Raw genomic sequence first — 17,024 nt, forward strand, 5'->3', positions numbered from 1 at the left:
CTGTCTATGCTTCTCATATTCTCGATCTATTGTAGAAACTCATGAAGTCCCATAAACTAGAAATATTTCTTTTTTTTACCTTCTATATTTAATTGTTCACAAAAATCTGCTTTACAACGACTTTAGATACTTAGACCTTAATGAATATGGCTAAAAGCTGTCATACCAGTAACTTAACAGTCTCCTTGCTTGAGCTCCTCCCTATTATAGTCAATCTTCTTTCTCTTTCCTCAAAACACAAAACAAAACAAAACATGTAATGCAATAGCAACAGCTCTCTGTTGGTTCCTTATTGACTGAGGATAAAAGTCAGATTCTTCAGTCAATTGCCCTCCCAACAGAGCTATCTCGATAAAGCATTGCAATACCTATCAAAATCCCAACTTTCTTTAATGAGATAGAGAAAGCAAGCCAAATATTCATATAGAATAACAAAAAAAACCCAAACAGCAAGAGCAATCCTTAGCAGGTAGAACAATGTTGAAAGAAAAACAATACCAAACTTCAAACTCAATTACAGAGTTACCAAACTTCAGACTCAATTACAGAGTTATAGTAATGAAATCCGCTTTGTACTAGCAGAAAAATAGGCCCTAGGACCAACCAGATAGATTAGAAGATCCAGAAAGGAATCTATAGACTTATATCCATCTAATATTCAGTAAGGGAGTGAAAAAAATTAGGCTAGAAGATAGACAATCCCTTCAACAAATGGTGCTGGCAAAACTTGGATATCAACATGCAGAAAACTGAAACTACATCCTCATTTATCACCTTTCACCATTGCCAATTCAAAATGGATCAAAGACCTCAATATAAGACTGGAAGCCCTGAAACCTTCACAGGAAAAGGTAGGAGAAATACTGGGACTCCTGGGCACAGTTTTAAACTTTGTAAGTAAATGTCCAGAAACAGAACAAATCAAAGAAAGAATTGAAAATAGTTTCTGTAAGGGCATAGCTAAACAAGCTAAATAGACAGATTACAGAAGGGGAGCTATATATTAGAAAAGGGCCTAATATCCAAAATACCAAAATTTACTTAAAAGTTCAAAAATTAAACCCTCAAAGCATAAACCTCCAAAGAAACAACAACCCAGTTACTAAATTAGCTAATGATTTAAAGAGAGACTTCTCAGAAGAAGTAAATGTAGCCAACAGGTACATGAAGAAATGTTCAATGTCGCTGGCCATAAAGAAAATGCAAATCAAAACATCATGGAAGTCTACCTCATTCCAGTTAGAATGGCCATTTTTAGGAAAACTGACAACAGATGCTGGCAGGAATGTGGCCAAAAGGGAGCTCTACTACACTGTTGGTGAGAATATAAGCTTGTTCATTCACTCTGAAAAGCAGTTTAGATGTTCCTCAAAAACTAAACTTAGAGCTTTCCTATGACCCAGAAATTCCATTCCTGCACATTTATCCAATAGAACACAAAGGTACACTAAAGCCACCAGTACAAATGTGTTTATTGCAGCATTATTTACCATAGCCAAGATACAGAGTCAACCCAGATGCCCCTCAATGGTCAAATGGATCAAGAACATGTATACACAATGGAATTCTACCCATCCATCAGAATGAATGATATTTCACCAGTCATAAGGAAATAGAAAGACTTGTAAAAATTATATTAACTAAACCAGATCCAGAGAAACATAGGTTGCATGGTTTTCCTCATTTAGGGGAGCTAGAATGTGCCTATAAATCTGTAAATAAACAACACTGATTCTTTAGAATGACTAAGCCAAACCTCAACAAAATAAGTACCAGGAAATGGGTACTTGCAAATATGGGGGCAAGGGGAAAGGGTTAGAAGAATTAGGGGGGAAGGAAGTAGAATGCAGGTAAAAATGAATTGCATATTTCACAGAATTGAGAAAAATAAAAGGAGAGATGAAGATGTTAAAGGGATGACACAGATCAAGATGCAGGGTACACATCAAATACTTTGTTCAACGGCAGAAAAACTCAAAACATCATCTAAAAATTTAGAAATGTGAAGAAGGGTTGAGTGGGAGCGTTGAGTGAGAATGTTGAAAGGGTTGACACTGATCAAAAGGCATTGTATTCATAGACTGCTTTGTTGAATGGCAACTCCTTTGAACAACTATTTAAAGATATAAAAGTGTTCTTGAAAGAAAAACTCTCAGATTCTGGATTTCTGGGAGATTTCTTCCAGGATCTCTTATTTCCAAAGTTTTCTTCTAGCATTCCTCCTATGCAAATGATGGTCTAATTCCTTGTCCTATAATCCTCTGATCTTGCTACATTTGATCATTAGTGTACAAAACTCTATCTGATTCCTTGTTTTTGTACATATCTTTACCTCAGCGTTACCTGTATTTACCTTTCCTTTTTCATTTATAAAAATCCTGTTCTTCCAGGAAATAAAACCACGTGTTTTTTGTCTGTTGTTATTGTTTGGGGCTTTTTTCTTTTTTGGGGGGGCAAAAGAGGAGGCACAGAAATGAAGAAAAGAACAATGAATTAATGCAACTATGGTATTCAATTTATACAATGCATGAGATGAACTATGCAACTGTGGGCAGAGAGAGGAAGAGGAAACTGAGGAAAAGCGAAGGAAGGGATAGCTTTGGCTAAGAAAAAATATATTCTTTACCTGACTTTTGAAATTGTAACTCTTTTGTACAATTCTTTCATAATAATAAAATTATTCTTTTCATGGTTCTATTCAGGTATTTTAATCACACTCAAACTGAAGTTTCTCACATTAATGTTTACAACACAACTTAATACCAGGAAAGAGAGACCTTTGCTATTTATCTCTGTAGCCCTGGATTCCCTTAGTAGGAATAACTTAGAATCTGCACCTGTTCTTGATATCTGGGGGCCTCTAAGTCATTTTGACTATTCTCTGAAAATGGATCAGGCCATCGAATTTTCTTTTGCTTGCCAAGTGACACTGGAACTTTGTTAAAAGGGGGCAATAAAGAAACACTGCAACAACAAATTGGTTTTCATTCCTGGTCCCAGTAATCTCAGTAGGTAGGCTCTTGTGGCTTTTCCAACATTAGGCCACCATAGTATCTGCTGACCAATAGGTTTGCCCTCAGGGGGGTTTGTTCCTGCCAGTCAAAACTTTTCCAAAACCCCTATGTTGTGCAGATTTTCTGGCACAAATTCTATGACATGGCATCACAGTGATCTCATTATCATCCAACTACTTATTGCTGTGCTCCACTGGGGACAGTATGGCTCCTCAGGAAATATTCACAATGTCTGGGGACATATAGGGGAGAAAATTAGCATTTAATGGGTAATACATGTTAGGTTGCTGTTAAGCATGCTACAAAGCACGGGGCATAATCCTGTAACTCCTTCCTCAATACACACATAAACCCAACTATCTGGTCTTAAATGTCAGTAGTACTGAGCTTAGGGAAGAACTCAGCTCTATAACAAGGTCTAGATCTTAGTCCCCAGGGGGCTCAGGACAGTGTCAAAGGAAAAGGAAGATGGCAAGGGAAAAAGTCTTCTACAGATGTTTTCTCATATAAATGGAAAGTGATTACTCCTTCAAACTGCTATTTCTATGTTTTCTAGAGTTCTCTGCTTATTATTTCAGACCCCTAATATATTGACTAATTTTTTATGGTAGGACTTTCATGTTCAAATTGCTCTTTATTGTCTCTCTTCTGATTGGATCCAGACTGCCACAGGATTGTTCATTCATTCACTTCAAGGGATGCTTGTCAAGTACTTATCCTATATTTGCTGACTCTGCTCAGATTCTGTCCCCCTCAAGCTTTGTACTCTGTAAGTCAACACAACAAATAATAAAGTATGGCAAGCAAAGCATGATTAGTAAAAATAAAAGTCAGGAGAGGGCAACTTCTTATGGGTCGTAAAACAAATTATTCAGTAAAAGCCTTTATAACTTTTGTAGTGAATTAAACTAACAGAATGAACACACATTATTTGGTTAATTCCAACTATTTAACAAAAAAGTGGATGATTTATGGTGGAGAGGTGGTTCTTCTCCATTCAGAAAGTCATTTGTAACTCAAATATCACATTTAGTGGCCTTCTCTCTTTCTTAAGAAGCAGTACAATTTTTCCTGATTTGATTCAATAAAAATATTCATTAATAATTTCCTCTTTAAGGAGTTTTGAACATATTACATTATTTACTCCTCTTCGTGATTATAAGACAGGCACCAGCGATAAAGAGCTGTACCATCCAGCTTTTCCTATTATTTTAAACCACAGTGATTGTTTCTGATCTACCCTTTTCCAATGGAAATATGCTTATTTGGTAGTTAGATCATGCTTGTTCAGGATGTGCTGTAATTCATCTTAAATCAATAAACTGAACAAATATAATATCTGTCTTCCTTTCAAACTTGTGTTTTATCTCTTCTAGTTCATAAATATTTTTGGAAAAAGCACACCAGTCAATAACAGTTCCATTAAAAAGGGGGGAATGGATTTAATAAAAGAAAAAAAAAGACAAACCCAAAGGATCACAGCTGACAGCATTCTAGCATTTATTTCCTTATAACTCTCCTGCCAATATCATGTCATCACTCAGATTTTGTTCTGCAAAATGAATAAAAATAAAATCCCAAAAGCTGAGGCTGTCAAATATCTTCAGCAATGTGATCATAGGCAATGTGACATTTGGGGTCCCTATAGTCCTACCATGTAGCACAGAATAACAGGCTACACATAAAGAGAAGCACATGGATAACCTTGGAGGGTAAATTACCATTGGGTACATGTTTCATCAAGGGACTGACCTGATTGGTTGGGTTGGAGCAATACCTGAATGGTGTTGCTGTATCCAAATTCTCCCTCCACTATTCCCTGAAAGCAACTGAAATCAAAACATTCTTTGGGGTTTTCATCACTTTTTCAGTTTTCAGGAGACATGCCATCAAAATGCAAGAAACTCTTGCAGAGAAAAAGCTTACTCTCTTGTTGCCTATCACCAACATTCATGCAAAGCCCGAAGCTAAGTCCTATGAAATGAAAATGTAAAATTGAAAGGTACAGATACCCAAAACAAAGGAAGGTGTTCATGCATGCAGTGGGTAATGGCAAAAGGTAACTTTTTGGCCTGCAAAAAAGGAGAGGGAAGAGGATTTTACAACAGAAGATGGGCTGTAATTTGGGAAGATAAGCAAATCAGATGGACCAATACCATCAGATACTATTGTCAGATTAATTATTTGGTACTTCAGATAAATAATCTGTATTGTGTGCTTTATTGCAAAGATAGGCTGAGCACACCACACAGGATGGTCAGGGCAGGTTTTCTAAGGCGATATTCAGAAATCAGCAAAATATTTCCCATGGTCTATTGACGGTTTCTACTGTAGCCCTAAACTAAAATTAGTGAGAATGCAATGAAAATATAAATAATACAACTTTACCAGTGAAAATAAGAAATTCAAATTTCTTATTTTCCCCAAATAAAGCTTTATTGGAACCAGTTATGCTCCCTCATTTTTGTATTTGGTTGCTTTTCCTCTATAGCAGAATTAAATAATTACAACAATGATTTTCAGTGCCCAAAGCCTAAATATTTGCTAATAGGTCCTTTTAAAAAAAAAAAGTTTGTTAAGAGCTGGTTTGTCCTGCAGCTCTCCCATATAAATCCATAGCCAGATCAAAATAAATAGATAAATTCATGGCCATATTTGTTAGATAGTTTAATGATCATATTTTCTTCTTTTAGTGAACCTTGATGAGATTCCTCTTGACTCATCAAGTCGTTTATCATAGATAATGTACCCATTCCGGGGAGGAAGAGGTAAGTACCATTTTCTCCACTTGTTTCTATCACTATTGACATTCTGGGTCCTAATGTATAAGGCTGCCCAGGTTCTTGCAGGGCTAGTGTCCTCTGTGATCTTCCTAGCCCAGATTGTGGACTTGGTATTTCTGTTTGTTTGCTTCTAGAACTTGGAGTTAAATACCTGAACACAAACCTTTTAAATAGAGATACAGGTGGACCCATTGCAACAGTGAGATGTACAAGTCATTATGTTAAAAAACGAACTTTACCACTTTGGCCGGGCAGGGGGAAGTGGGTGAGGATGGGGGGATGGGAAGGGATAGGAAGGGGAAACAAAGGAGGAGGTAACAATGCTTGCATTACCTTGCCCATGTAATTGTAACCCCTCTGTACGGTATTTTCACAATAAAAAATTAAAAAAAAAACCTGAATGGATAAAGCAAATGGGAATGGAGAAAGGCACCATCCCACCACAAATAAGACTGGGAGGAGAGCTGGGCAGGGATCAGTGTCAGGTGTAGCTGAGCATATTGAAGATCAAAACAGAAGTCACTGTGGGGCAGGCAGAATGACTAAAAAGACATAGGTTTTTCCTACTTGCACTGGTAAAGGAATAAGTATCATTCTAATACAGTCAGAGATTTGTATCCAATTGATTTGACCTATATATTCAATTTTCAGTTGTTTATCAAATTTACAACTTGCTCATTTCAATGAGGATAAACATCATCTACTATAGGGAGCATATATTTCTTATTATCTTTCCTTTATCTTTTTTCTTTTCTTTTCTTTTTTTTTGCAGGGGGGGGTGATGGGTTGTGGACTTCCAGTTTTATAGTGGTTAATTGGAGATCAGGGTCTCACAAATGTTCCTGCCTAGGCTGGCTTTGAACTGTAATCCTCAGATCTTGGCCTCCTGAGTAGCTAAGATTATAGGTATGAGCCACTGGTGCCTGGCTCTTATTATCTTTTTTAATAAATACTTAAATTTTGTGAACTGGTTCTAATGCCAAAGTATTAAAAGTATATAGTATTAACACTTCAGCTCTAGTTTGAGTGCTAAGAAATTGTCTTCAGCTGGCCAGCTCCAGTGACTTATTTTTTCTTACTCCATTTTTGATGGTGCCTGTTTACTACTATAATTATGATTATGATTGTGATTATTCTGCTATTCATGTGTGTGTGTGTGTGTGTGTGTGTGTGTGTGTGTGTGTGTGTGTGTGTGTATGTGTGTATGTGTGCCAGTCGTGGGGCTTGAAATAAAAACTCAGCACTCTTCCTAAATTTTTTGCTCAAGATTAGCAATCTATCACTAAGATACAGCTTCTCTTCTGGTTTTTATGGTGAATAAATAAAATAAAAATAAAAAAGGTCCTCATAGGCTTTCCCACCAGGACTCCCGAATAGTTAGGTTTACAGGCCTAAGATGCTGGCATTCAGCTGTTATTCTATTATTTATAGACCTTGGGACTAGCATTGGTCTTGTGAGTTGCTCTCTATTCATTAGCTTAGTGTAATCATCTCTGTACTTTTGAATACCTTACACAGACATGCCGTATGTTTGCTCTACAGCCTTATATTTAGCCTTTCCTCCAAATTTCACCATTATTATGTGTCAACACAATGCATTTCTTTCAAGTTAGTTTCTGATCTCCATTTACTAGCTGTTGTCTCATTAATACAATGGGGCAAGATATAACAAAATACTACACAGTGTCACCAAAGGAAAAGTTTTTGCATCAGCCATATCAGCGGTGTGAATTAGTCTTGGTGAGGTCCCATAAATGGATTCAGGAATCACCTGACATGACTTAAGTTTGGGGGAGATCTCAGGACTCTGGGAATGTTTATTTTCATCCTAAATTATTTTATGTAAGCAATGGTCTTAGTAGCACACAAAATAAGACATTATTTTATTTTGGCATTATCAGAAGCAATAGTTAACATGATTAGTGACCAATATCACACAAGAATTGACCAGTCCGAATGGATACTGATCCTAGTGTTAGCTGCCACTTCTTTATTTGCTGGATTAATAAAGATCTAGAATGTCCTAGGAGTGTGTGTGTGTGTGTGTGTGTGTGTGTGTGTGTGTGTGTGTGTGTGTGTGTGTGGTCAGAAGGATAAGATGATGAGTGTTGCCAAGGAAAGAGAGGTAGACATATAAAGAACTCAGATTTCTACTATTTACCAGCCATTATGAGAACATTTCAGTTTTTTTTTTATCCAAAATGGCCCTGTTGCAGAGGTTTCTCTATATTGAGGGATGAAGTTAATATTATAACTTAGTTCTTCCTGGTAAAAATTTTATTAAAAAATTCCTTAGTTGAAAAACCAGTTGTTTAAGGATACAGGTGGACCTGTTGCAACAATGAGAAGTACAAGTTGTCATGTCCAAAACTAGCTTTACAACGTCAGTGCGGGGGGGGGGGGGGGGAAGGGGGGGGAAGGAGAAGGATTGGGATTGGGGGGGAGGGGGGAGGCTGGGAAGGGATGTGAAGGGTAAACAAAGGAGGAGGCTGCAATGCTTGGTAAGAAATGTATGCATTATCCTGCCCACATAATTGTAACTCCTCTGTACAGTATGTTCACAAATTAAATTAAATTTAATTTTAAAAAATTCCTTAGTTGTTAATTAGAGTTACTTGTATTTTTCCTGGTGATAAATTTCATAAACAAATCGTTATTCCTACTTACTAGTAGTCAAGAAGTAATATCCTTGAAAACAATCAGAATGACCTTCAATGTGTCAAAGAACAGTCAGTTATGATACCAGGAGTTCTGGCTTCATCAACAGCCTCCCATGACCTGATGGAAGTAAACACTGTGTAACAGACTACAGAACACCAGGAACTTCCTTTGATATTTATTAGTTTTCCTGGATTCCGAACTAGGTGGCACCAAAGTTTCCAAGTTAGTGTATTTTGTATATATTTAAGGTATTTATCAGAAGAAATAGATTATTTCACCTTTTAGATAAATTTCAAAATTTTTGCTTATTGCTGGAATCATGAGTATCCTGTAAAATGTCGATCCTCAGAGTATGTCTTATGAGAAAACCAAGTATCTGGTTATCATTTTCTGGTTTACCAGTAAGCATTTCTTAAAAAATTCTGACTTGCATCATTAGTAACAATAACAGCCCTTTGCTTTCCCTCTGGAATGATGAAGCTTAATCATTGGCTTCTGGAGCATGCTACCTAGCTTGTAAATTTGTGGAGGAAGCTCCTTTTGTTGACAGATCTAATGTCTACCATCTGTTTGCCCAGGATGAGGCCCCAGTGCTCTTCTAATTGGACATCAATTACTCATCAGGAGCTAGATTTTGAAAGCTAAGCTTCAGCCACAGCTTCTTCTTCATCTTCTTCTCTCTTTTTTTTACTTTTACAACTGTGTATTCAACATTGGTGGGAATCCTAACTTCTCTCCTAAGAGTATGCCTATGTACTTCTTGAGTTCTTAGACTCACTCTGCCATTCTGTGTATGCTTAACGTTAGAGCTATCCCTTGGTATCTTCTTAGTTGTTAAATCAGGAGCTTCCCCATGCTATCTTTTAAGAAGAAGGGCACTTTTCTTTCTGAAAGATACATTTATTAGGGATTCCTCAAAAGTAAAGACGAGGGATGGGAAGGTGACTCAGTGGTAGAGCACTTGCCTTGCATGCCTGAGGCCCTGGTTCGATTCCTCAGCACCACATAAGCAAAAAGAAAAAAAAGCCGGAAGCGGTGCTGTGGCTCAAGTGGTAGAGCGCTAACCTTGAGCTGAAGAGCTGAGAGACAGCGCCCAGGCCCAGTGTTCAGGCCCCACGACCGGACCCCCCCCCCAAAAAAAAGTAAAGATGATACAGTAGTAGGCAACCTTAATAATGTAAATCTTTGATGTATTGGAATTATGGGGAATTTATAGACCACCTGTATATGACAGTAAGGGCACAAGAATGCTTACTACATATCTCATGATGAACATGCACTGTCATCTGCTAAAGTGACTGGTTTTCCAACAAGTTGTATAATTTAGGTAACATTATCCCATTTTACAGGAAGGGAAGTTGACACTTAGAATTAAAGTACTCTCATATGCCCCTAAAATTGTATAATCAAGGTTCATCTCTTCAGCCTTGTGTAACAACCTATTTCACTTTCCATTGTACACGGTGTTTGCTGGGGTTTAAAGAGAAAATTAGGATGAGGGTAAAAATATATGTGCAATGCTAACTGAGCCTCTTGACCACTGACAGACTCATCGCCCATAACCTTGCTTTGCAGTTGTACACCAATACTTTTTATTGCTAACTGTAATTTTTCTAAGCAGCCAGTTTGTTCTCCCAGTGTGATATGACCTTGTTCTGATGACCCAGTTTTCTTAAAAAAATCTTGGTTGTGAATTGTTTTAATTTTTTTTATTGTGAAAATGCTATACAGAGGGGTTATAATCACATGAGCAAAGTAATAAGTACATTTCTTATCAAGCATTGTTGCTTCCTCCTTTGTTTTTCCCTTACCATCTCCCTCCCCGACCTAATTGCAAAGTTCGTTTTTCAACATAGTATCTGGTTGTGAATTTTTATTTCACATGTTTCCCATTTGTTTTACACTTAGACATGTAAGCCTCTTTTCTCTTTTACTGTTCTCTGGGTTTCTGAATTCCAATGCTTTCACTGTTTAATAAGGTCTCAAATATTTCATGGTTCTTTGCTTTGCTTTTTTGTCTCCTAAGTGAATTTTACCAAATTCTAATCTTTTTCCATTTGTTTCTTCTATTATCCCAAGGGATTTAAACCTATCATATGACTTTGCCTACCAACGTTTCATAGGCAATTTCTAAGATATATATGATTTTGGTTGTAGTAGGGGGTTTTGAATTCACAACCTCATGCTTGTATTTTCGGTATAGACTGCTTCTTTTTTTGTATTTTTTAAGGTTGAGTCTTGCTTTTTACCTGAGTCTAGCCTGGGACTGATCCTCCTACTTCTGCTTCCAGTGTAGCTAGAATTTTAGAAATGTATTACCATATCCAGTCCATTTTAAGCCAACTCCAAGCAAGAGTTCCTGGCCCACATTTCCTATCTTCTGCTTCATTATATTATTGGAATATCATTGTTCCTCTCAAAGGGATTATCCTATATTCTTTATCATTTTCCCCATCTCAGCCGTATCTCTAATTTTCTCTTGCCCTTTACATTCAATTAGATGTTAAACCTTCCCATTTTACCTGTCCATTATTATACATTTGTCCTATAAATGGTTTCATGCTTACCTACTGGATGTATACACCTAATCAGAAATTCTGTCTGTCAACCATCTTATACAGCCTTGTCAAATGAATCTACTGGACATGTTGCTATAGTGACATTATTTTCCTGTATAAAATTATTGAAGCTACCCTGTACCAGTATTTTATGTTCTTAGTGAACCAGGCCCATCATGTTGGTATACATATTTGTTACTATACCTCTTTTTACTACCTTTATACAATGTCAATCTAATGGCTCTTAGTTTCCTATGTATACTGTGTATACTAATAGCAATATGCATATTGACTTTCTTAAACCTTAAATTCATGCAATATCTTATTTTTAAATGAAATCTTCCCACTTGTTTTCAGAAATAGCACCTTCATTTTTCTGGGTTCCTTTGAAATTATATTCTGGACTCTTATGATTTCTGCCTCATGGCCCTTTGTGTGCTTGTCACATCTCTGGTCAAAGCAGCTCACCCCCAAACATGCAGAGAGACTTCTGCTTTGATTTTTGGCCAAATGTTATGCTATGGTGGAGATTCACTTCAATATAAACTAAATAGAAGAAGATATGAATGGACAATGGTTGCTTCTGATAATCAGACAAAGAATAACTATTTCAGACTTACTCATGGATGTTGCTGTCATGTTGCAGCAGTGTCATTGTCCAGGTTCTGAGGGGCCTCAGATGTAAGATTTGTAAATTAAATGAGAACCCTTTCATCCTTTGCTTGTTCTGTCTATTCCTCAGTTTTATGCACATTGATGTTCACCATGTATTAGAAATATAGTAGGTGTAGACCTACTCATGTGGCTTTTTGATGATACCCTTCAGGTCAAGCTCTTGACATTTATGATAAAAAATTATTTACATACACTGTAATGAAAAGTCAGTTCAACTTGTTCTAGATGGTATATATGCATGTTAGTCATGTTTTCTGATTATCAATAAACTTATAAGTGTAATTTAACCTAAAAATCACTCAGGATATAAAAATAGTGGGGTCAGAATATAGAGAATAAGCAAGACAAGGATAAAAGTCATGGAACAATCTTTTTTATGTATCCAGATATCTACATATACATACACACACACACACCCACACACACACACACACACACACACACACACACACACACACACACACACACACACACACACACAGACGTTCTTCTTTCTCCAAACCGTCTTTCCCAAATCCTTCAATTATAGGAGTCTCAGGTGGAGGAATAGCAAAAACAAGTAAAATATACTCATAGCAACAACAATAACAATGATTCTAAAGTTACCCAAATAACCAATGTTACTTGAGCATCTCCTGAGTAACTAGATACTTTACAAAAGCTTTAACATGCTCCCATGAATCTGGAAAAATAAACCTATGGCATTTCATAATGCTAAATTTTCAAATGAGCCTACAGAGCTGCAAATCACCATAGTTGAGAACCTTATTAAAATCATAAAGCTGAAATGGCAAAAGCAAGGCACTTCCAAGAATAATGCATAATGAGAATCAAATATAGAACTAATTTTAAAACGAAAAGATAGAAAACAAGTATTAATTGCCCCATAAATTATGTCTAATTTCAGAAATGTATGTTGCTGATATGAGATGCTATATGTATAGCAAAGCAATGTACTTACTCTCTGTCAATCACAAGGCAGGTGACAGCTTCTGCAGCAATTACATTAGCTGTTCTTACATCTTCCCTGTGTAAAAAAACATAGAGGTGTTAGGACAAAACACTATTTAGTGTCAAAGACAAGTATCTATTGTGATAAATTCAGAAAATATATTAAATAAAATCAATTCTGGTCATGTTGCAGATTTCATTGTCTTGAGCGACTGCAGTACCCTTGCTGATAATCATTAAAATCCTGTGGTTCTCAGCTTGTTGCTCTAATTTTCAAATTTAAGGTTTTACTTACACAAGTGGAACAGAATTTTGTATCTTTTTGCTCTTTAGGGAAGTTATGATTTAATTGGGTGATAGTACAGAGAATAATAGATATGAATAGATGAAAGTTTTTAGAGGCTCAAAAGCTATATCTCAGGAAATTGAGCAATGATTCCACTTGTATGTGAATTTGTCATTATACCCTTGAGAATAATGGATCTCTTTTATTGTTTCCCTGTTTATAGACACTGCTTTCTTGTAGCTAACTGTCTAGCAATTTATGGTCTGCTGTTACTTTTCTCTGAAAAACTTATGCTTCAAAAGTATTTGAAAAATATTAGTCACACTGATATATGTGAAGATTATGTCTTTAGAAGCACATCACTTCCACTGTAGTAGTCCACACCAATCTCTTAGACCCTTCAAGATCTTGGCCAGCCAATGTCTCTTATTTTCTCCTATTATCAAAGATAGGTTTGGTAAATTAATATTGAAACATGTTAACTGCAGCACTAGTTACCATAGCCAAAGTATGGAATCAGCCCAGATGCCCTCAATGGACAAATGGATCAAGAAATTGTGATATATATGTGTATATATAGCATTATATATTATAAAATGGATTTGTACTCATCCACATCTATTTGTACTCACCATTAGAAAAGAAATACAAAGACCTGGAAATATTATGTAAGTGAGTTTCAGAGAGACAATGGATGCATGTACTCATTTATAAGTGGAAGCTAGATTTAGCTTGTAAACTTACAAGTACATACCTTGGGTGGTATGCAAGTGTAGATAAATATATTAACTGAAATATGGTATACTTAAGGGTAATATCAAATACTGTAATTCCTTAGAAAGGAAAAATCAAAGTTCAGCCAACTAAGCCACCAGGAAGTAGGTACCTGAAAGGGTGGGATAGGGTCAAAGGGAAAGAGGTAGATGAACGGAGGGGAGAAGAGGGGTAGAATGCAGTGAAGAATCCAATGTATATCTTAGTATTCAAATGTTTTTTTTTCTTTCTTGAAATTGTTTCTAACACATTTATAAGATGATTTCTTTGTTGCTTTGTATGTCCCTCCCCCATGGTATAACCCCTGCTTTCACTGTATTTGGTGTTGGTATAATTTGTGAAGGGGAAGGACAAAAACAAACCATTTAAATAGGGATATAGGTGGATCCATTGCACCAATGAGATGTACAAGTCGTTATGTCGAAAACAAACTTTTCAACTTTGGCCGGGGCGGGGGGGGGGGGGGGATGGAGAGAAGGGAAGGGATGGGAAGGGGAAACCAGGGAGGAGGCAACAATGCTTGATAAGAAATGTACTCATTACCTTGCCCATGTAACTGTAACCCCTCTGTATGGTATTTTCACTATAATTTTTTTTTAAAGAAGAGTGAAGGAGGCATAGGTAGCAGAGGCATGGTAACATTGATCAAGGTATATTAAAATGATTTGTTAATGGCAACTCCTTTCAACTAGTACTTAAAGATAATAATGAAAAGAACTTAAATAAAATTGTAACAGTGCCATTGTCATAATATTAAGTTATACCTGAAAATGTACTTTGTAAAAATAATAATAGACTTCCCCAGGTTATACACTATAGAGATAAATGTATAGGACATAAGATAGCACGTACAGTAAACAAAAAGTGAAGTAAGCCAGGCCCAATGAAACATAGGTCCCATGGTTTCTCTTATTTGCAATAACTAGTATATGTCTGAGTCAAGCAGAAAAGGTCAGATAAGTTGTTAGGGAAATGAACCCTAAGATATGTATTCAAATGTGTTTTTTTTCTTTCCTGCGACTGCTTCTAACACATAAGATTATTTCTTTGTTGCTTTGCATGTCCATGTCCCTCACCCACGGTATAACCCCTGCTTTCAGTGTATTTGATGTGGGTATAATTTGTAGAGGGGAAGGGAAAAAATAAGTCGTTTAAATAGGGATACAGGTGGACCCATTGCAACAATGAACTGTACAAGTCGTTATGTCGAAAACGAACTTTACAAGTTTGGTGGGGGATGTATTGGGAGGGGAGAGGCAGGGGGAGTATGGGAAGGGATGGAAAGGGGAAACAAAGGAGGAGGCAACAATGCTTGATAAGAAATGTACTCATTATCTTGCCCAGGTAATTGTAACCCCTCTGTATAGTATTTTCACAAAAAATTATAAAAACATCACAGTCTTGAAAATGAAGTTGCTCCCAGTGAATTTTTATATTTCCAAACCATACTAAATCCTGATATATACTTCTGAACTCTATGATTTCTCATTAATCTTTTCTTGTTGTTTAGCACTGATCTTAGGTTACAGTTGCTTTATAAAAATAATGAATACTTGGTATTTGATAAAACAAGTTCTCTCACAATTTCTCCTTTTCACAATTATTCTGATGATATTCATCATTTCCTGCAGACTCTAAGATCATTTTTCTGCTTCCAACACACATTGAGATTCTAATAGAGTTGTATTACATTCATACATTGATTTCATAATGAGCAATTTTTGATAATGTTAATTTTTATGTGGAAAAACATAGCACGACTCTTTCCACTTGTTCAGATCTAGTTTTATGTCTTTAACTAAGATTTTATATTTTTATTAATTTGGGCCATGATATGTAATGAAAAAGTATTCTTAGGTATTTCAAATCAGGTTTCTTTTTTATGACTGATATCCTTTTCCATTATTTCCATTTGTTTCTCCCCAGTTGTGCTATTAAAGAAAAAAGCATACTCTATCATTATATAAATGTATATTATATATACATTACATATGTGTATATGAGTATATATGTATATAAATACATTCACACACACACACACACACACACACACACACACAAGTTTAATTTGCCCCCAGTACTAAATTCTCATCTGATTTCCCTAGTGACTTCTTTACATTCTCTACCTTTTGGGCAGACTGACTTTGTTTCAACAACAAACATGTCCTATTTATCTTATCATGAGTTCTGCATAAGATACTTCCATTAGCCCTACATATTTCTTGCTATTGTCTGCCTAGCTTAATCTTGTTCCTCCTGTACTCCCCAGGCCAAATTCTGCTTACTCAAGGATTCCATCTTGAACTGAACAGGTCAGTTTCCCTTTTATAATCTTTTATTACCATATACATCTTTGTGCAAACAAACATCTCTCACCATTTGTAATCTATACACCTGTCTATATGGTCTTTTGATTAGAGTGTCTACCTCCCTTCCCTTAAGCCATATGAAGGTAGAGAGTATGGCTAATTTCCCACTCCATTTCATCCCAAAGCCTGATATATAACAGGTACTTAATTAGTATTACAAGAAAATATGCTAACATTCGTTAGTCCCAGGGTACTATAGTAAAATTCTGGATCTAACACTACACTAGGTTAGTGCTAAACCCTGTTCCATTACTCACAAGCTATGTAAGCATCAGTAAAGTGGAAATGAAAACTCATACACACTCACTGTGCAGAGTTAAGTAATATTATGAAAGGTAAACTTAGCCTTGTTCCATGTATATCTATTTATTGTTTCTAATTTTTCTCCTCTCCAACACAATCTCTCTTGTTTATCTTACTGCATCCATTATCCAGTGTCTTAAAAAAAAACAACACATCTCTACAGTTATTAGAATATATTTGTGATAGGATAAGTTACTACACATTGCTGCTAGCCTTAAAACAACCAAAAAGCAAAAATATTATCATAGCTTTATAGAAAACATCATATGATACCTCTAAATTGATGTCCATGCTGAGTATTTAACATTTACCTGTTTGTCAGTGTTGTACACACCTCTAATACCAGAATTTGGGAGGTTAAAGTTAGAGGATCATGAGTTCAAAGACAGTCTTGGATACTTATCTCTAATAAAAGCTAATGAATGAGAAATCAATAGCTTATTTATAAGTATTTTCATATATATATATGGACATACAAATTATTATATATGCATTCATCACAAATGTCTAATATTTTAAGATTGTATTATGTTATGTAGCCTAAATTGAATATACTTTAAAAACTGAATATAATTATCTTACAAAACAAAACAAAACCTACAATAACAATAAAAGAAAACCACATGGATATTTATAAATACAGAAGGGGA

At 35.9% G+C, this 17,024-nt stretch overlaps 1 protein-coding gene across 3 annotated transcripts in view; it reads right to left on the reverse strand.

Annotated features, from left to right (window-relative positions):
- Prkg1 (protein kinase cGMP-dependent 1) overlaps positions 1-17,024 on the reverse strand; it is a 1,047,684-nt gene that overhangs the window by 120,366 nt on the left and 910,294 nt on the right. For all 3 annotated transcript variants that reach the window (XM_070021099.1, XM_070021098.1, XM_070021100.1), the window contains one exon: positions 12,653-12,718. In XM_070021099.1, the coding sequence (XP_069877200.1) occupies positions 12,653-12,718 (66 nt within the window). The remainder of the gene's footprint in view (positions 1-12,652; positions 12,719-17,024) is intronic.

The sequence above is a fragment of the Dipodomys merriami genome, unplaced genomic scaffold (assembly GCF_024711535.1).
Source record: "Dipodomys merriami isolate MVZ:Mamm:240054 unplaced genomic scaffold, mDipMer1.0.p SCAF_14, whole genome shotgun sequence".
Taxonomy (NCBI): Eukaryota; Metazoa; Chordata; class Mammalia; order Rodentia; family Heteromyidae; genus Dipodomys; species Dipodomys merriami.